General features: G+C 43.2%; 2 protein-coding genes across 2 annotated transcripts in view; both read left to right on the top strand.

The window, feature by feature from the left end:
* Positions 1-1,074, top strand: part of PIR (pirin) — a 101,510-nt gene extending 100,436 nt beyond the window's left edge. The window contains 1 exon segment of the mRNA XM_060087006.1: positions 757-1,074. Within this exon segment, the coding sequence (XP_059942989.1) occupies positions 757-869 (113 nt within the window). The 3' untranslated portion in view covers positions 870-1,074.
* An 820-nt stretch (positions 1,075-1,894) lies between these two features.
* The window catches only part of VEGFD (vascular endothelial growth factor D), a 38,370-nt gene continuing 19,842 nt past the window's right edge, over positions 1,895-20,422 (top strand). The window contains exon 1 of the mRNA XM_060087005.1: positions 1,895-1,984. Within this exon, the coding sequence (XP_059942988.1) occupies positions 1,895-1,984 (90 nt within the window). The remainder of the gene's footprint in view (positions 1,985-20,422) is intronic.

Raw genomic sequence — 20,422 nt, forward strand, 5'->3', positions numbered from 1 at the left:
CGGCAGGCGGACTCTCAACCACTGCGCCACCAGGGAGGCCCTTGACTTGAAATTTTTATAATCTCCTTTTTATTGTCAGTGAGATGCTACTAATTGTCAAAAATGACTTAGACCCCTCATGCAAGGACACAGCCTCATATACTGTGGAGATACCAACACTGTGACAAGATTTGCCAATTTTAAAAATCAGATCAGTTAAATTCTTGACATCAGCCAATGCTAGTGCAACTGACAACTACGGTAAATCTTAAAAGTTCTCATCACAAGAAAAAAAACTTCTGTAACTATGTATAGTGACAGATGTTAACTAGACCTATTGTGACAATCATTGCCCAATATGTACAAATATTGAATCATATTGTTCACCTGAAACTAATCTAATGTTGTAAGTCATTTATACCTCAATTAAAAATAAAGATAAAAAGAACTAACAGCTACAAAAATGGTTGTAATAGAACCAAACCTAAGAATGTTTTGAATAAAGAGATTGCCATTGCTGATGACAGCCTGCAATGGATGAGTGAGATATAATTGCATTTGTTTATCTGAAGTTTGATCTTTATAATCATACACAATCGTAGTCAAGAAACTTGTATTACAGTCCTCGGAGATTGGATGCTGCAAAAATAACCTTCTGCTGTTCAGATATGCCCGAGTTTGTCTGAAATTAAGAACTACAGAAATACATAGCATTTTCGTGGTAGAAGAAAATATTCTCGTCACCCAGAACTTTCTGAATGTCTCTTTCTACTCTAGGTCCATTTGTGATGAACACAGATGAAGAGATTTCTCAGGCCATTCTTGATTTCAGAAATGCGAAAAACGGCTTTGAAAGAGCCAAAACCTGGAAATCAAAGATTGGAAACTAGTGACAAGCACAAGGGCAGGTCTGGCTGCCTTCTAGAATTTTGCCCTTTGTGGCATCCACCCCTTCAATGCATCCAATTTCCAAAGCTGACTTCGCCAGTGCTTCTAAAGAATTCCACACTCAAGTGATGACATGTTTTCTATAGCAATGTCTGTGAGAAATTTCCTGGCCCAAGCAAATAAACCTAATTGTTGCTTCTTTAAAAATCAGTGTTCTTCATCAATCTAAGTTACTTCTGTTAAAAAAATTATTTTGTGTATGTTTTCCTTTCACAGGCATGTGGATATTTTGTCATCTTTGTGCCTGTGTGTTTTTTAAAGCACATTTGATTACTTTCTGTGTGTCACTGATGGAGGTGCGTGAGCATCTGAGGTCTCTTTCTGAGCAACGCAATTTCGATGCCTATGTGCTGGGGTTTCATGTTACAGGTTATCTGTGTGGGTAAAGTAACAGCAGTTCTGAGCGTTTCAGTCAGTTTTCAAAACTGCCCTGCTATTGGTAGGGACACGACAGGATTACGGCCAAGACTTCCCTGCTTTTTCTGCCAAAATCTGTGTCAGATTTAAGACACATGCTCCTGCAAGCTTCCATGAGGGTTGTGAAAAAAGTTTGAATCCACAACTGGGTCCCAGCCTTCTGTAGCTGCAAACATTGGTGGCCAAACCACCTCCTTCTAAAACAACTCGAACCTGGGGCATGGGGGGGGGGAAGATTTTTTTTTTTTAATTTGCTGAAAATGAAATGGATTTAGAGGCTTTCTCATTTCAAGTAGAAGACATATCCACTTCCTGATTATTTTTGGAGCGTACGAACATTTAAACTTTTTTTCATTTCTCTCCCCCCCCCCCATAAGATTGTGCAGAAATGTACCTTGACTAATTGATTTTGATCACAACTGATTATTTGTTTTTCCCTGTGAACTCCTGGGGTTTCGAACTTTCCTTCTGGAGAATGCCTTTTGAACCAGTTTGCTCTAGCTGCCTGAGGTCAACTGCTTGGTAATCAGTGGATATTAGAATATTCAAAATGTACAGACAGTGGGCAGTGGTGAATATTTTCATGATGTCTTCTCTGCAGTTGATGCAGAGCTCCAGTTATGAACATGGACCAGTGAAGGTAGGTGAGCTCAATTTTGCATGTGATGCAGATTTTTAAGTTGGTTTATACAGAGGATGTTCTTTCTTTGCCGCCACTATTTTTGAGACAATATAAAAATGCAGAACACTCCTCACAGTGGGCAGGATATATTCTGTACTTGTTAATGAGTATTCTGTTTCTTAGGCTTACTAAGATTCTTGCCATGAGTTTTTGAAAACGCTGGGGGTGGGGGCTTTTGGAGATGTAATAGGACATGAAAGTTTCCCCTCAACTGTATGTGCAGATGGCACAGTGATTTTTTTTATTTGAAACAAATTGATTTACAATGTTGTGTTACTTTCTGCTGTACCACAGTGATTTTCTCATGAAGCATTGACTTGTTTTTATGACACAGATAGCTTTGGGGGCTGTTTATTTTCAGGTCATCTGTGAGCTAGTTTAGTTAGTTAATTTCTTCTGTAAATTGAAAACTGCCATGCTTTCTACAGATGTTTTCTATCTGGTTTTCCAAATTACCCATTGCCACCATCTAGAAACATCTTTTCTCTGAAGTCATTTTGGTCCTTTGCTTTTTGAAATGTGTGTAAAACTCAACCATAATCAAATCTTTGATTCTATGAGCAAGCATCAGATAGAGCCCAATGAATTGAGAGTAATGAAAAAAAATTAACTGGGATGTTACTGACTGAGCACTATTTCGCCCAGTTTTATTGTATTTCATAGACTGTACTGTTTTTCTCAGCTTTTGATTTTGAAAATGATTCAGATATAATTGTTTTGACTGAAGTGGTGCTAAATCATTATTGATTTTGGAATTTCTGGCCGTGAACAATCAAAGTGGACGTGAGTTTTTGTAGCTGTCGTTAGGAAATGCATTTTCAACAAGGGTGATATCGCCCCCAACAGGGGAAAATTAGTCCTTGGGGGTGAAAACGTCTTACTCTTATGTATAAAGCACAGATGTACTTACACTACAGAAAGAGATACACAGTATTTCTGCGAAGGTTGAACTCTTTGTTAGGGGTAGAGAGTCACCTTACCCAACAAGTGACACCTTTCTAACTTTGCAAATTCCAAACGGACACGAGAGAGATCACCGTCGTTCAGCTCCACTTCACTGCCACCAGCCTGGATGTGGGATCTCAATGCCAGATGGCAGGTAAAAGGGAATCTCATTTTTGAGCCTAGGGGGCAGGAGAAAAAAAAATCAGACTTGTTTGAAGTAAGTAAGGCTTTTCAGGCTAGCTCAATTACATCTTTCCGATGCGAAGGAAAGGCGTGCATACAGTTAAACAGAAGTTCGGGCGTAGATACAAGTGGGTGGTGAGGGCTAAGGCGGTATATCATATTGGTTATTATATATTTTCTTTTCCCCCGTAACTTTCTCTTAAGAGAAAAATCCAAGAAGAAATGTGTTTCTTAATGTTAATGTTCTTCTTGTTTAAATCAAAATTGAGTATGAAAGCATATTCAAGATGGTAATGGTTTGGACACTGGGATATGAATGTATTTTGTGCATTTTGAGATAAAAATGTTCATTTATTATAAGACGTGTCCAGGGTCCTCCTTGGTGGTAGGTCCGTGAGCGTGTGCTTTTGTCCACCCTCCCCTCTTCTAACCACCTGTTTTCCCAAAAGGATGGCAACGATGCCATTTCTATCGCGAGGTTGCCTTTCCCCCACAGTGGTCACTTTCTAGCCTTGAACATTCTCCTATTTTTTCAGCTTAGACTAGCAGTGCCTCTAGCACAGTTACATGAGTCTGTGAACATTTTTTTTTTCTGCAGTAACCATGCAAAAGGCTACCAATACCCTGCACAATTGCTCTCAAAGCCATTTGAGTGTAAGGCATCCTGATTTCATTAGTCTTGCCAGCTGTACTTAGGACAGCTGTTTGGGGTCAGTAGTGCATAGAATTTGTGAACTGAGATAAATCTGTTAGAAAATCTCAACTTACATCTCCTGTGCATACTGTTTAGCTGCTAAGTTTTTCAATCTAAGCAGAACATGTTTTCTTCTAGAAATAAGATTAACCCAGTGCCTCTTTCTGGCTCACTAGTATAATCAGATTAACCACCTAGATATGGGATTTATTTCTGTATCTGTTTTCTCCAGCTTTTATATATGTTGGGGTAGTCATATACAGTTGCACAGAGCGTGCACTGCACAACTCTAGGATGCTCCATCCACGTAGTCTCACGTCTGTATGTGACAGCCCTGAGTACAATAGTGTAGGCATTCTGGGCGTTTGATAAATAAATACCTGCAACCTCACTGTCCTGTCATTCACATCGACCTTTTGGCCAGCAGTGTTTCTGGTGTATTTGATAAGCATTGCTTGTCACCAGGAATCTTGGCACCCCGTTAAGTCACTAGGGGAAGCCATCGCCATAAATCTTTTCAAAGTCACTGATGCAGACATATCAGGAGAGTGACGAAGGATTAATTCCGGGTCCTGGTAGGCTTGCCCCACTCTTCTCTGACAGAATTTGTCTCCTTCCCCACACGACCTTTCAGCCCCCTCTCTCATCACTTCAGTGGTGGAAGACTATTGCTGAGTGGTGGAGTCGTTCAAACTCGGCCTGAGACTGGAATAAATCCAAGATCCACAGGAATGTGGGACACCTCTAAGTACCGTGAGAAGCCACATGGCTCACGAGACTTCATAACCTTTGTGTCACTTGCCTTCTCCTGAAATTGTCTCTAAAGGGAATTGAATAACAAGGACTAAGATGCACCTTCCATATTTAATTCCAGGAAGCAGACCCGCCCCCACTGCTCTCCCTACGGTCGTGCACAGGGAAGTCCATTGACTTCGTTGCTAGTCAGATGGCCCAACGAGCTCGTGCCCACTTTCATATCAGGCACCATCCTTGGCACAAAATACATTTCAAATGTTTTCCATTAATTTCTTCTTCATTTATGACCTTATAGGTAAATGTGTTGCATTACGTGCTTCTGTACACAGATCTTTTCTATCCTTAACTGGTGGTTGAAGCTTTTATATCACTTTAGCCTATTATTGCTATTCAGGATACAGTAGGACCCTCTGTATCTTATGGCTTGAATATACTACTTCCTTGTATGACTTATTTTTTAATTTACAACCCCTGATTTGGGGGAATTCCCTGGAGGTCCAGTGGTTAGGACTCCACGCGCTCACTGCCCAAGGCCCAGGTTCACTCCCTGGTCAGGGAACTAAGATCCCACAGGCCGCATGGTGTGGCCAAAAAAAACAACCACCTGATTTGGACTTGGCGGATTAGCCTTTAGTATAGACCCCTGAAAGCTCTAGAAAAAAAATCACATTAAAGCTGCATGTTGAGTGAGTTTCATTAAGGAACTGCTCTTCGGACAGTCTTATAAAGACAATTTGTGGAATGAAAATGCAGTATTTGGACACACGGATGCTTCCATGTAGAATGTAACGTAGGATGATCTGGAACTCCCAGGCACCTTTATCATTACCCCAGTAGCCTGGAGGTACGAGAGGAAGAGGGACACAGGTGACAGTAAATTGTTTCTGAGCACATTTCTAAGCTCAGCTCTTTGCCACCACTTGAGATCAACAGAGAGGGCGGGAGACTATCCACAACTGGGAAAGTGATTGAGATGAGGTGAGATGAGACATTTCTTTTTTGTTTTAACTTTGTATTTTATATTGGAGAATAGGTGATTAACAATGTTGTGTTAGTGTCAGGTGTACAGCAAAGTGATTCAGTTATACATATACATATATCTATTCTTTTTCAGATTCTTTTCCCATTTAGGTCATTACATAATATTGAACAGAGTTCCCTGTGCTATACAGCAGGTCCTTGTTGGTTATCTATTTTAAATATAGCAGTGTGTACATGTCAATCCCAATCTCCCTATTTCTTCTTAGGTTGCTTTTATGGTGGGAAGTCCCCTTTTTTAAAATTTATATAAATTTACTTATTTAATTTATTTATTTTGGGCTGTGTTGGGTCTTTGTTGCTGTGCGTGGGCTTTCTCTGGTTGCGGCGAGCGGGTGCTACTTTTCACTGCGGTGCAGTGGCTTCTCTTGTTGTGGAGCGCGGGCTGTAGGCGTGCAAGCTTCAGTAGTTGTGGCTCGTGGGCTCTAGAGCACAGGCTCAGTAGTTGTGGCCTGTGGGCTTAGTTGCTCCGTGGCATGTGGGATCTTCCCAGACCAAGGTTCGAACCTGTGTCCCCTGCATTGGCAGGCGGATTCTTAATCACTGCGCCACCAGGGAAGTCCAGAAGTCCTCTTTTCTCTCTGTCTTACCACTAGATCTTATAGTCTCTACCAAGATACTAGGACATTATAAAGCAAAGCCACTCTGAGGCCCCCCTGCATCATGCAAGTCTTGACTGGTTGTGATGTCCTGTTCCTAAAGGCTCTCCCTTGCCTCTCCTTAGAACTTGCCAACACCTGACAATTCATTTGTTTATTTATTGAGCACATACTGTGTCGAATGCAGCAGGAAATAAGGCAGTGTTTCAACTCTCATGGAACTCATATTCCACGTGTGGCGGGTGAAAAGTGCCATGAAGAGGATCAAGAAGGGGGCGGAGACACAGAGGGATGGATCCGGGGGGGACCTCTCTGATTCCGTTTCCTTTGTGCAGAGCCCTGGAGGAAGTGAGGGAGGCAGAGGCCACTTTGTGCAGTGGCCGTGCGGAGGGGCCAGTGTGGCTGCAGTAGGGAGAGCGGAGGCCAGAGCCGTACTTCCGGAGGTTGGAGAAATAGCCAGGGCACATCACGTAGAGTGTGGCTGCGTTCCAGGAAAACTTGATGCACACTGAAATTTGAATTGTGCATCATTTTCATGCATCACGAAATAGTCTTCTTTCCATTTGTTGCAACCATTTAAAATTGTAGGAAGGATTTCTTAGCCCACAGACAATATAAAAAGAGGCCGCAGGCTGGATTTGGCCCACAGGTCAGAGTTGGCCAACCCTGATCTGTATCATTACACTGTTTTATCCTATTCATGGCACGTATCAGTACCTGACATTTTTTATTTGCTTGTGTATAGGTTCATTGCTTTGTCACCCTCCACTAGCATGAAAGCTTTTTGAGGACAGGGACTTTTCATTGTTTACTTCAGCTTCCCAATCACCTAGTGCAAAGGTGGAATAGAATGGATACTAAAAAAGTATTTGTTACTGACTGGACTAGGCATCTAGGCTTTGAGATACCCAGGCAGTATATTCACCCTGTGCTATTTTCCTGTGGAGATTAGAGAGGATGTGGCTGGAGGTATCAAAGAATCCTGCAGTATTTTTTCAGCCATAAGCTATCCTAGAAGGTGTTTACTTCTAGGAGCCAGTTATAGAAGGAAGTCACCTTAGCCCAGTTTTCCAGCTTGGTGGTCATGGAAAGAGATGGCAAAGCAGCATCTGGCCACACAGCAGATATGGATAAAACTTGGACACCTGGATGATTTCCTTCATCTCTGAGATCCTTGAAAAGTGCTGTGTTTTCATCCTACACCACGTGGTTTGTGAAGATGTGGTAAATTATGGCAAAGTACTCTGGGCGGATGCTCAATCAGTCACGCTAGGCCAGGATCTGCTGTAACAGGTAACAAACAAACTCCCTATCTCTTGGTGGCGCCTAAACAACAGAAGGTGTAGTTATTGCCTGTACCACGTGAGCCTCCTGGTTTGTCCAGGGTGAGCTCCACATCAGGATGAAGCTGGCTGGGCATCCCCATTTTGAATGCCATTAGTCACCATGACAGAGGGAAGGAAAGCCCTGGAGAGCCTCACCCTGGCAGTTAAATTCTCTGGCCTGGAAGTGACACACATCACTTCCAGTCACAGCCCCTTGACCCCATGCCTCATCCAACCACCAGGGGCCAGGAAGTGCAAGCTTTCCATGTGCTTGGAAGGTAGAAGGCTGGAACTCTGGTGAATAGTATTAATGACTATAATACACACAACTTTGGTCACTTCTAAATGTTTCTGAACTTACCATTGAGATGGGAGGTGACTGTGGGTGGTCACTGGGGTAGAATCATGGAAGGAAGACACTCGGGTTTCTTTCTGTGGCTCAGGAGGCTCCTTTTTCTTGGGAAAAGGAAAGCTGTATATTCAGTTCAGTGAACATTTGTGGAATGTCTACCATGTGCTGGGCACATGAATGGAAATGACATGTTTATAAGATAAAGATGTCTCAGTTATTTGCATATCTTACTAGCAGCCAAGGAGCTCAGCTTGGCCTGTGAGAAGGATAATTTTAATGCCTGAAACTTTAAGTAATAATGAAAATTTTAATGTCTCTTTTTTTTTTTTTTTTTTTTGCGGTATGCGGGCCTCTCACTGCTGTGGCCTCTCCCGTTGCGGAGCACAGGCTCCGGACACGCAGGCTCAGCGGCCATGGCTCACGGGCCCAGCCGCTCCGCGGCATGTGGGATCCTCCCAGACCAGGGCACGAACCCGTGTCCCCTGCATCGGCAGGCGGACGGACTCTCAACCACTGCGCCGCCAGGGAAGCCCAATGAGTCTCTTTTTTGTCTTTCATTGTCATCTAAATAATTATACCACTCACGTCTTTGAGAAAAGTATTGCTTTCCTGAGATCTAGGTCTGCCTAAAATAGTTTCTGGAGAAAGAAAATGACATGTGTCGAATGTTGCTATGGCGAAGGTTTTGTTGTTACTTACTGTTGCATTCTGGAGGGAGTTAGGAAGTGTGCGATTTTGATTGAAGGAATACCCTGAGTTCATCCTATATAAGAGACCCTCTGAAAAGAACAGTTCGTAACTTGGTTCATAACGATACTCTCACAGCAAGACTGGGGATCGTTGCGCATCTTAGACAATGCAGTGGTTATGGGTGAGGGAGAGGACAGCAGTGGGTGTTGGCACGGGACCACTGCATCTTTAGGAAGCAAGGTGAAAACGGGCGTTCTGGGCTGACTGCCAGTGGCGCGGCAGGGCTGCCTTGTAAAAAAGAGGATGAGGTTTGACATAAAGATTCTCCGTCCACCCAATGGATTGTGTTGCACCTAGGCTCAGATAGGGCTGTAGCAGTGAAGTATTATAACAGTAATGCAGTGTGACAATCCAGTCCAAATTTCAGTGGCTCAAAACATCTCTAACCTATTTTCACTGACGTTCCTGTTGGGCAGCTGGAAGGCAGAGGATCAAGGCTGGAGCCAGAGGTTGAGTATGGGTCTGCTGCACGTGACTCTCATCTGCCTCGGATCAGTGAGCCAGCAGGGGCAGGTGCTTACGGTGATGGTGGAAACGTAGGAGGGCTGTGCGGTCATAAATACATTTCAGTTCTCTGCTTGCATCATGTCATAATATCCCGTTAGTCAAAGCAGGCCACGTGGCCCAACATCAATGGGGTTGAGAAATACACTCCTGTCTTGGGCAGGGAGAGGACAGGTGGAGGCATGGGGGCGGTGGAATTGTTTTTAACAATAACCTAATTACCATAAAGGCTTTGGATGGTTTCCTTAGATGTTGGGCCCTTGATCTTTGAGATTAGTGATAAAGAGACTGTAACAGGGGCTTACTTCCCTGGTGGCGCAGTGGTTGAGAGTCTGCCTGCCAATGCAGAGGACATGGGTTCAAACCCTGGTCCGGGAAGATCCCACAGGCCGCGGAGCAACTAATCCCATGCGCCACAACTACTGAGCCTGTGCTCTTGAGCCCGTGAGCAAGCCCGCATGCGGCAACAAAGACCCAACACAGCCAAAAATAAATAAAAATAAATAAATTTTTAAATAAAGACTGTAACGGGCCTTAGGAATACATTCTCCTGGGGTTATTCAGAGCCCATTCCTCACACTCATCTGTCCCCACATTTCCTAAGCATAGATGCACCTGACGGGAGCAGAGGCATTGGAGTGGAGCACGGATTTAAAACATGTAAAGGCAGGCATAGAGCTCTCGCCGCATGCTAGACAGTTCGGCTGGGGAGAAACCCACCCACAACATTCGTCAAATTAGAGCATGTGGAGGTCCCAGACATCCTAGCCGTCTCGTATCCCCTTAAAATACCCAGACAGCTGTGCACACACACACACTTGCTCTGCATCTCTAATTCCTTTCCTTAGTCTTAAGATTAACTCAACACCCTGAGTTTCTCATACATACACATTTAAACATAGAACTGCCTGAGTAAAAGAGCCACCCATAGTGTGAGGGTCCCCAAATGGCCAGGTTTGCGGATTTCAGAGCAGCAGGACCAGGCCCTCAGTTGGCTCCATGTGAATCATTGTCAGCAACGTGTGTTCTCCTCCCTGCCCTCAGTTGGTAAGGCCCATACTATTAGGTACCATCTATTCTGGGGATGGCTGGACCCTAGTGACAAAACACAAAGGTTGAAGAAGTGGGTGGTTTTCCCTCACCCACCTATAAAGACGTATGTAAAGCTTGGGTAGGCACTTTAAAGTTGGCGCTGCATCTGAAAACACCTCCAAGAAATGTTTAAAAAAAAGAAAAAGAGAACGTTTGTCCTTGATTTATCCTGGAAAAGGTTTTCTCTTTAAGTTTTATTTACTATGGTTGGAGTTGTACTATCTTGCTCTTTTCAAACTCACCTTTCTGGTTGCTAAGGGAAATCAAAGCCATAAAGCACCTCTAAACCCCAACCCAGGACCAGATGCGCCACCCCTGAGAGGAAAAGGAAAGGAAATGAAGATTACTGAATGCCTCGCCTATATCTGACCCGTTCCCATGTATGACTTTGGGTCATCTCCACATCAGCTCTATGAGAGATTGTTAGCATTGCCTTCTGAAATGAGGAAACCATGGCTTAAGGAACTTAAATAATTGGCCTACAGTCAAATAGCCAAAAGGGAGCAGTGCCTGGATTCAAAGCCAGCTTACTTTATTTTTTTTAAGTTACTATATGGTAAAATTATCATTTTTCCCATTTGATGTTCAGTTCTGTGAATTTTAGCACAGAGATTTCTGTGACTGCCACCATAATCAGGATACAGAAAAAGCATTCCTTTATGCTACCCATTTATAGTCACACCCTCCTCCCGGCCTCTGGCAACCTCTGCTCTGTTCTCCATCGCTATCTTTCTGGGTTTTCGAGAATGTTATTAATGGAATCATACAGTCAGTAACCTTTTTTTTTTTTTTTTTTTGGCGGTACGTGAGCCTCTCACTGTTGTGGCCTCTCCCGTTACGGAGCACAGGCTCCGGACGCACAGGCTCAGCGGCCATGGCTCACGGGCCCAGCTGCTCCGCGGCATGTGGGATCCTCCCGGACCGGGGCACGAACCCGTGTCCCCTGCATCAGCAGGCGGACTCTCAACCACTGCGCCACCAGGGAAGCCCCAGTAACCTTTTGAGATTGGCTTCTTTCACTTCCTATGCCTTTGAGATCCACCCAAGTTGCTGTGCATACCAGCCGTTCATTCCTTTTTACGGCTGAGTTGTATTCCATGGGATGGGCGTGGCACGGTTTGCCTAAGCAACCATTCACATATTGAATGACCTGACAGTTGTTTCCAGGTTTTTAGTTCTTACGAAGAAAGCTAGTATTTATTTTTTATTTTTTTTACAAATTTAATCAGTTATACATATACATATGTTCCCATATCCCCTCCCTTTTGCGTCTCCCTCCCACCCTCCCTATCCCACCCCTCCAGGCGGTCACAAAGAACCGAGCTGATCTCCTGTGCTATGCGGCTGCTTCCCTCTAGCTATCTACCTTACGTTTGGTAGTGTATATATGTCCATGCCGCTCTTTCACTTTGTCACAGCTTACCCTTCCCCCTCCCCATATCCTCAAGTCCATGCTCTAGTAGGTCTGTGGAAAGCTAGTATTGATACAAACATTCACATCACGGTTTTCAAGTGAACCTAAGTCCTTGCTTATCAAGGGTAAACTCTCAGGAGTGGGACTGCTGGGTCATATGGTGAGCGTCTGTTGAACTTTATAAGAAACTGCCAACACATTTCCCAGAATGCTCTACCATTCAAAACCAGTTTTGGACAGTTCTCATCCATGCTCCTCCCGCGCCAATCAGCTGTCTGTCCAGACTACAGAGTGGTTTCCAGTATCGGGCAAAGCTTCCTTTCGGGGGATGTAATTTCCACTTGAGAGTTACAAGAGGCAAAGGCACAAAACTTCAGTTTGGCCTTGCGAGTCTAACATGGCCTGCGCGGGTTCCTTGACAGGTGGGAGAGTGAGAAAGGGGAAGCAGGGGTGGGGGAACGGTATCTGTGGACAGCTGGGAATGTGGCGGTGCAACTTGGATCCCAAACCAGGGAAAAGTTGGTGGTTTGGGCTCAGCCTTAAACATCCAGCTAAAGATGAAATGCAAAATGCATTTCCAGTGAAACAAGTTGCTAAGAGGTAGAGGGAGCATGGAATTATTTGTCTTGCAACATGATCCACTCCCTAGACCCACTGCAAAGGGAAACAAATTGCTGACTGTGGTTTCCTGAACTCCAGGGCCCAGTAATCAAAGGACCGGTTCCCCAGGCCACACTTGTAAATCCCTAAGCAAATCTGTGGAACGTTGTGTGAAATGTGTTCTGTCCACAGCACACTCCGAAGCTTCTGGATCTTCCAGATATACAAATTCTCTTCACCCCACCCCCTTATCACTAAACTTCCTGAAGACACATTGCCAACAGTTTGACAGAATAGGATCATCAGTTTTGAAAGGCTTGGAAACATCGACCCACAGTTCTCGAGAGGTCCAGTGGGGAATTTTGCAAAGCTGGTCTCCTTTTTCGTATCTAGAACAGGAGGATTCTTAAGGGCAAAGGACTGGAATGACCCAAGAACAGCTTTTTGCAACTCGTAACTTCTGACAGCTCAGAGGCAGGATGGATCTCAGCCATGTACTCCTAAGCCACGCCCCTTCCCCTTGGCATTGTGTTTATGTCCTAATTTCTATGTGCCTTCAAATATTTTCTAGACTGCCATGTGAAAGGATTAGAATTTACTCTTCCCAATTAAATCCCAGTAAGTTAAAGCAGTACCTATTATTTTTAATTCTGTTTGGGAGAAATGGGTTGTTTTGGCTCCTTGGGAATTTTTTTCCTGTCATCTAGGATGGTCTCACATAAGGCAGCTGCTCTCCTCGTGCTCTTTAGCCTGGAAAACAGTTTTGTTGGTCTTCAATCTTGAAAAAGTCATACAGATTGGGAAGTGGGCCACAAACAATCAGTCTGGTGATTTGAATTAAGAAAAGGCTTAGAAAATCCAGTTCAGCAAGATACTCATCCAAGTGTTTTGAATCCACGGTATAACTCATAGGGGTTTAAAGAATAAGACTATTTCTCAGCATACATCTACCATTTATTCCCCACTCAATGGGCTTGTACGGGGCTCAGGCACTCACCCCGGCCTTTGAACTTAAACCAGCATGCACCATTCCCAAGATGAGTGTTTCTCATTCAAATCACTTGGAAAGATTTTTTTTTTTTACATCTTTATTGGAGTATAATTGCTTTACAATGGTGTGCTAGTTTCTGCTTTACAACAAAGTGAATCAGTCATACATATACATATGTTCCCATATCTCTTCCCTCTTCCATCTCCCTCCCTCCCTCCCTCCCTCCCTATCCCACCCCTCTAGGCGGTCACAAAGCACCCAGCTGATCTCCCTGTGCTATGCGGCTGCTTCCCACTAGCTATCTATTTTACGTTTGGTAGTGTATATACGTCCATGCCACTCTCTCGCTTTGTCACAGCTTACCCTTCCCCCTCCCCATATCCTCAAGTCCATTCTCTAGTAGGTTTGCCTCTTTATTCCTGTCTTACCCCTAGGTTCTTCGTGACATTTTTTTTTCTTAGATTCCATATATATGTGTTAGCATATGGTATTTGTCTTTCTCTTTCTGACTGACTTCACTCTGTATGACAGACTCTAGGTCCATCCACCTCACAACAAATAGCTCAGTTTCGTTTCTTTTTATGGCTGAGTAATTAATATTCCATTGGATATATGTGCCACATCTTCTTTATCCATTCATCCGATGATGGACACTTAGGTTGTTTCCATCTCCTGGCTATTGTAAATAGAGCTGCCTTGAACATTTTGGTGCATGACTCTTTTTGCATTATGGTTTTCTCAGGGTATATGCCCAGTAGTGGGATTGCTGGGTCATATGGTAGTTCTATTTGTAGTTTTTTAAGGAACCTCCATACTGTTCTCCATAGTGGCTGTACCAATTCACATTCCCACCAGCAGTGCAAGGGTGTTCCCTTTTCTCCACACCCTCTCCAGTATTTATTGTTTCTAGATTTTTTGATAATGGCCATTCTGACCGGTGTGAGATGATATCTCATTGTAGTTTTGATTTGCATTTCTCTAATGATTGATGATGTTGAGCATTCTTTCATGTGTTTGTTGGCAATCTGTATATCTTCTTTGGAGAAATGTCTATTTAGGTCTTCTGCGCATTTTTGGATTGGGTTGTTTGTTTTTTTGTTACTGAGCTGCATGAGCTGCTTGTAAATTTTGGAGATTAATCCTTTGTCAGTTGCTTCATTTGCAAATATTTTCTCCCATTCTGAGGGTTGTCTTGGTCTTGTTTATGGTTTCCTTTGCTGTGCAAAAGCTTTGAAGTTTCATTAGGTCTCATTTGTTTATTTTTGTTTTTAATTCCATTTCTCTAGGAGGTGGGTCAAAAAGGATCTTACTGTGATTTATGTCATAGAGCGTTCTGCCTATGTTTTCCTCTAAGAATTTGTTGGTGTCTGGCCTTACATTTAGGTATTTAATCCATTTTTTTAAAATTATTATTATTATTATTATTTTTTGCAGTACGTGGGCCTCTCACTGCTGTGGCCTCTCCCGTTGCGGAGCACAGGCTCCAGACGCACAGGCCCAGCAGCCATAGCTCACGGGCCCAGCCGCTCCGCGGCATGTGGGATCTTCCCGGACCGGGGCACGAACCTGTGTCCCCTGCCTTGGCAGGTGGACTCTCAACCACTGCGCCACCAGGGAAGCCCCTCTTTAATCCATTTTGAGCTTATTTTTGTGTATGGTGTTAGGGAGTGTTCTAATCTCATACTTTTACATGTACCTGTCCAGTTTTCCCAGCACCACTTATTGAAGAGGCTGTCCTTTCTCCACTGTACGTTCCTGCCTCCTTTATCAAAGATAAGGTGACCATATGAGCGTGGGTTTATCTCTGGGCTTTCTATCCTGTTCCATTGATCTATATTTCTGTTTTTGTGCCAGTACCATACTGTCTTGATTACTGTGACTTTGTAGTATAGTCTGAAGTCAGGGAACCTGATTCCTCCAGCTCCGTTTTTCATTCTCAAGGTTGCTTTGGCTGTTCGGGGTCTTTTGTGTTTCCATACAAGTTGTGAAATTTTCTGTTCTAATTCTGTGCAGTGGTAGTTTGATGGAAAGATATTTTAAAGAAACTTTTTATTTTGAAATAATTTTAGATTTACAGAAAAGTTGCAAAGCTAGCGGAGAGAATAGCCTATATGTCTCTCACCCAGCTTCTCCTAAGACTAGCAACCACTTAGGAAGTTTTTCGAAATCCTCATGGCAAAGCTGTAGCCCAGAACCGGAAAATGAGAATCTCTGAGGATGGGATCCAAGCATCAGTGTTTCTGTGAGGCTTCTTCCCAGCCGGGTTCAAGGTGAAGCCAAGGTTGAGAACCTCTGCTACAAACCCTTATTTCTCAAAGTGTGGCCAGCCAGCCAACAATATCACCATCACCTGGGTGCTTGTTAAAAATGCACCATCCTAGGTCTCACCCCAAACCTACTCCATCAGAATCTGCATCCTGGCAAGATTGCCAGGTGATTGGTATGCACAGGAAGTTTTGAGAAGCATCGCTCTATACAAAAGATTAAGCAGACCACACAAACCTGGCCCTGATCACTCTTTTTCAAATGCGTGTATGTATTATATTATTACTCATAAATTCCTTCTTCAGATATGCATTAAGTACTTATATAAAAAGATGAACCTGACCCTCTAGGAGGATCTACCCTCAAGGAGATCACAGTATAGTAAGGGAAATGCAATGTGCTCATTAAAAATATAATCTAGGGCTTCCCTGGTGGTGCAGTGGTTGGGAGTCCGCCTGCTGATGCGAGGGACAGGGGTTTGTGCCCCGGTCCGGGAGGACCCCACATGCCACAGAGCGGCTGGGCCCGTGAGCCGTGGCCACTGGGCCTGTGCGTCCGGAGCCTGTTCTCCGCAGCGGGAGGGGCTGCAGCAGTGAGAGGCCCACGTACCGCAAAAAAAAAAAAAAAATATATATATATATATATATATATATATATATAGTCTAAGTTAGGGACTTCATAGAAAGCTTCAAGGAAAAAGTGGCATTTGATTTGGACCTGGAAAGAGGATACTCAGAGGAAGATCCTTGAAAAATAAGTGATGCAGTTTGAATAAGTGAATAATCTCACAGTTAAATTTTCTATAGCATTTGATGAATCTGTTTATTCTTACTTTTAATAAATATTAAATATTTAGCTCTTACTATTTTTTTAATTTAAGTATAGTTGATTTATAATGTGTTAGTTTCAGGTGTACAGCAAAGTGATCCAGTTATATATATACATATATATACATATATGTGTATATATATTCTTTCTTTAAATTATTTACTTATTTATTTTAAAATATTTATTTACTTATTTATTTGTTTGGCTGCACCGGCTCTTGGTTGCAGCACACAGGATCTTCATTGCGGCATGCGGAATCTTTTAGCTATGGTGTGCCAACTCTTGGTTGTAGCCTGTGGCATCTAGTTCCCTGACCAGGGATCAAACCCGGGTCCCCTGCATTGGGAGCATGGAGCCTTAGCTACTGGACCACCAGGGAAGTCCCTATGTATATATATTCTTTTTAAAATTCTTTTCCTTTATAGGTTATTACAAAATATTGAGAAGAGTTCCCTGTGCTATACAGTAGGTCCTTGTTGGTTATCTATTTTATATATAGTAGTGTGTATATGTTAATCCCAACCTCCTAATTCATAGCTCTTACTATTGCTATCTGAATAAAACATATTATTACTACTCCAGTGGTCCTGAACAACCCAGTGGGGAAGACAAGCATTAAGTAAGTAATGACACAAATAATTCATTAGCGTCAGTGGTGGTAAGTGCTGGGGAGAAGGATGGGGAGCTTGGAATCCATGTGACTGACAGATCAGACCTAGGCAAGGGTGGGAGTAGTGGGGGAGGCTTCCCTACGCAGGTAACACCTGGGTGAGAAAGGTTTAGCTAGACAGAGTAGAGGGCATTCCCAGCAGAGGGAACAGCATGGACTAAGGCCAGAGCAAGAAGAAATGAACAGGGCTTCCCTGGTGATGCAGTGGTTAAGAATCCGCCTGCCAATGCAGGAGACACGGGTTTGGGCCCTGGTCCGGGAAGATCCCACATGTCGTGGAGCAGCTAAGCCCACACGCCACAACTACTAAGCCTGCGCTCTAGAGCCCATGAGCCACAACTACTGAGCCTGTGAGCCTAGAGCCTGTGCTCCACAACAAGAGAAGCCACCGCAACGAGAAGCCCGTGCGTCGTAATGAAGAGTAGCCCCCGCTCGCCGCAACTAGAGGAAGCCCGCGCACAGCAACGAAGCCGCAACTCAGCCAAAAATAAATAAGTTAATTAATTTTTTTAAAAAAGAAGAAATGAACAAAAGAGCAAACCAATGAAATGGGTGTCCAGTGACATCCCATTGTTCAACTCTGATATTTTCCATTGCCTCCGAAATAAGTAGCCTGGCCTTTAAGCTTCCAATCCTTCCTCTTTTTTGTTTGTTTTAAACAAACTACATTGTCATACAAGTTACATACTGTAAAATTTGCCCATTCACCTGTTGGAAGTAAAAGTCAATGGTGTTTAGTAAACCTACTGAGTGGTGCAGCCATCTTCTGTATAAGATCCCTTGTGCCCTTTTACAATTAACCTTCATTCCCACTCCCAGCCCCGGGCAGCCAATAATCGATTTTCTGTCTCTTGGGTAATCCTTAGGAGTGGAATCGGTTGACTGTATGGTGAGTTTATGTTTAACTTTTTAAAGAACTGCTGAACTCTTTGCCGAAGTGACAGCACCATTTCACAGTCCCATCAACACTTGGTGTTGTCTTCTTGACTGTGGCCATCCTAGTGGATGTGAAGTGGTCCCTCACTGCACCAACCTCTCTTCCTAGTCTTATTTGCCAGCCCTCCTGCTCTCAAACCTGATCTGTGCCGCCACCAAAGTCAACCTCCTGCTGTTTCCTTCAGTGAGGCTCCTTGATATCCCCAGATTATGCCTTTGTTCACTCTTTGAATGTGTTCCTTGACTAGATATTTTTTGGAGGAAGAGGGCATGGAAATTGAGAGCTCAAATGATTAGGAGTACAGAAGGCCTTTGATTTCCCCACAGCGTGGATAGTTGCAAATTCCTCCTCCAAACCCAGCCACCATACCTTTCCAAATATCTTAGTCACACTTGGTGTAGATGAGTGTCTGGGCCTGAGCTATGGAGATGCTCATGCTTCCTCAGGGAGAACACCACGTGAACTTAGAAATTAACAAAAGAGAAAGTGGCTACCCTTCATTTTGTACCTCAGGAAGCAGTATGCATTGAAATACTGGGAAAATCTTGTTACAAAGACCTTAAACCTCACAATTTGGAAACTGGCTTGTGGTAGCCAAGACATCAGAGAATGATTTGTTATTTAGGAGGGAAATTACTAACAGTCTAGGATTCATTACCACAGACACATAAAAAGATGTTCCTGTAACAAAAAGCAGAGATCTCGTCACCCTGCCTCACTTCCTTTTGCTCAGTGCTTTCTAATTATTTTAGTTTTGATTAGCACTTCCATTAGAATATAGGAAGAAATTAGGAGCAACTTACTTGGCAAACGTTTGGTAGTTAAAACCGTTGAAATCCATGGTTTAAATATGTACTGGGGCCTATACTTACGCTTTCTAATTTTAATGTTCGTCTTGCTCAAGTAGATAAAGTTAATTATATAGAAATCAACTAGTGCAGAAAGCCTCTTGGAAACAAACAGCTATTCTTGACCCTTTGTAAACGTACGCCCACCCCTGCGATGAATTGGTTGTCAGGTTTCTGCTTATTCCGAATTTTCAGTACCTCCACTTGTAAGAGCAAACTAAACTGTCTGCAATTTCTCAGTTATTTCAAACTAGGTTTTAAATTAGTAGGAGGCTTAAAGTATGCTTAAATAACTTGTACTTGAGTAAACACTTCATTTTTTATGATGAGGTAAGTCGTATGAGCCATTCAGTGGCTTAAATTCAATCCAGAGGTTTATTTCCCTCTGAGCTCTCATGGTTGGATAATGTAAAAATATTTCTCAGATTGAATTGAAACCTGTAAGAGCTATGAAGCCTTATCATTCCGTATTTATGGATTTGCCTCAATAAATAAAACTCCTCTCAGTAGAGTACAATTTTTAAAACATATAAAAAGCTATTTGATTGTTTTCATTATTTTGATGGGGAAGCAGTGTTGTAACAAAATTTTATTTCACAGAGTGGATTGAATATGAAGTACTTATGGCGTCCAATTAGAAGAGGGAATGAATAATCATGAAAAGAGGGACTATTGAAAAATGAGCCTTGATGGCACATCATTGAATTTGAGTCACTGGAGAGATGGGCAGTTATTCAGTTTCATCCCCAGATTTCTTAGATGAAGCAGCTGTGGCACGCTCCTGAAGTTCATTGCCTGTTCCCCAAACTCTATCTGTGCTCAAGCTTCCTCCAGCCCTTGTTCCCAGAAAATTGCCTTGATTCAGACTTCTCAAAGAAGTGAGAAATCATAGGTCCCAAGCAGTCCTGCTATCTACAGACCCGCATCATCTCTATGAGCCTCCTCTTTCAGACCCTCTCATTCATTCATCTTCTGTCTACCTATCCCTGGAACTTATGTCACACCACCCCCTCTAGGTCCCTGCTTTCTCATGCATATGTCCCGTTTCTTCCTGTCTGTTGGTTCTTTCCCTCAGGTCATAAACATGTTCAAGATTTTCCCACTTTTATTAAAACATGCACACATGTACACACACACATTCACATTCACATCTGGACTTCCAAGCAAGATGACCTTCTACATTCATGTTTTGAGATGGTTTATAGTCCGTAGCAATGATCGATAAAATGTAACATTGATCACAGGATGGTAAACATCTGCAAATGGCAAACGTTTGCATAAATGGTACCAAAAACATGAAGCTGAAGAAATCAACACGTCGTATACCTTAAACCTATACCACGCTGTCAATTGTATCTCAAGAAAAATAAATTTTTAAAAAAACCATGAAGCTGAAGCTGCAGAACTGATGGACTGTTTTGGAAGGTGGAGGCCGCCAAGAGTTCAGTTCCAGTGGGTAATGGGCTCCATGAGTGCAATCCATCAGATCCATGAAAGAGGAAGAGTTACTGCTCTTGGCTGCCTGGAGCTGTGTGTTCTATGAAACTGCTTAACATGAGCCAGGGGACGAGGCAGGGCTTGAGCTGAGCTGATCCCTTAGTCATA

The sequence above is a fragment of the Mesoplodon densirostris genome, chromosome X (genome assembly GCF_025265405.1).
Source record: "Mesoplodon densirostris isolate mMesDen1 chromosome X, mMesDen1 primary haplotype, whole genome shotgun sequence".
NCBI lineage: Eukaryota > Metazoa > Chordata > Mammalia > Artiodactyla > Ziphiidae > Mesoplodon > Mesoplodon densirostris.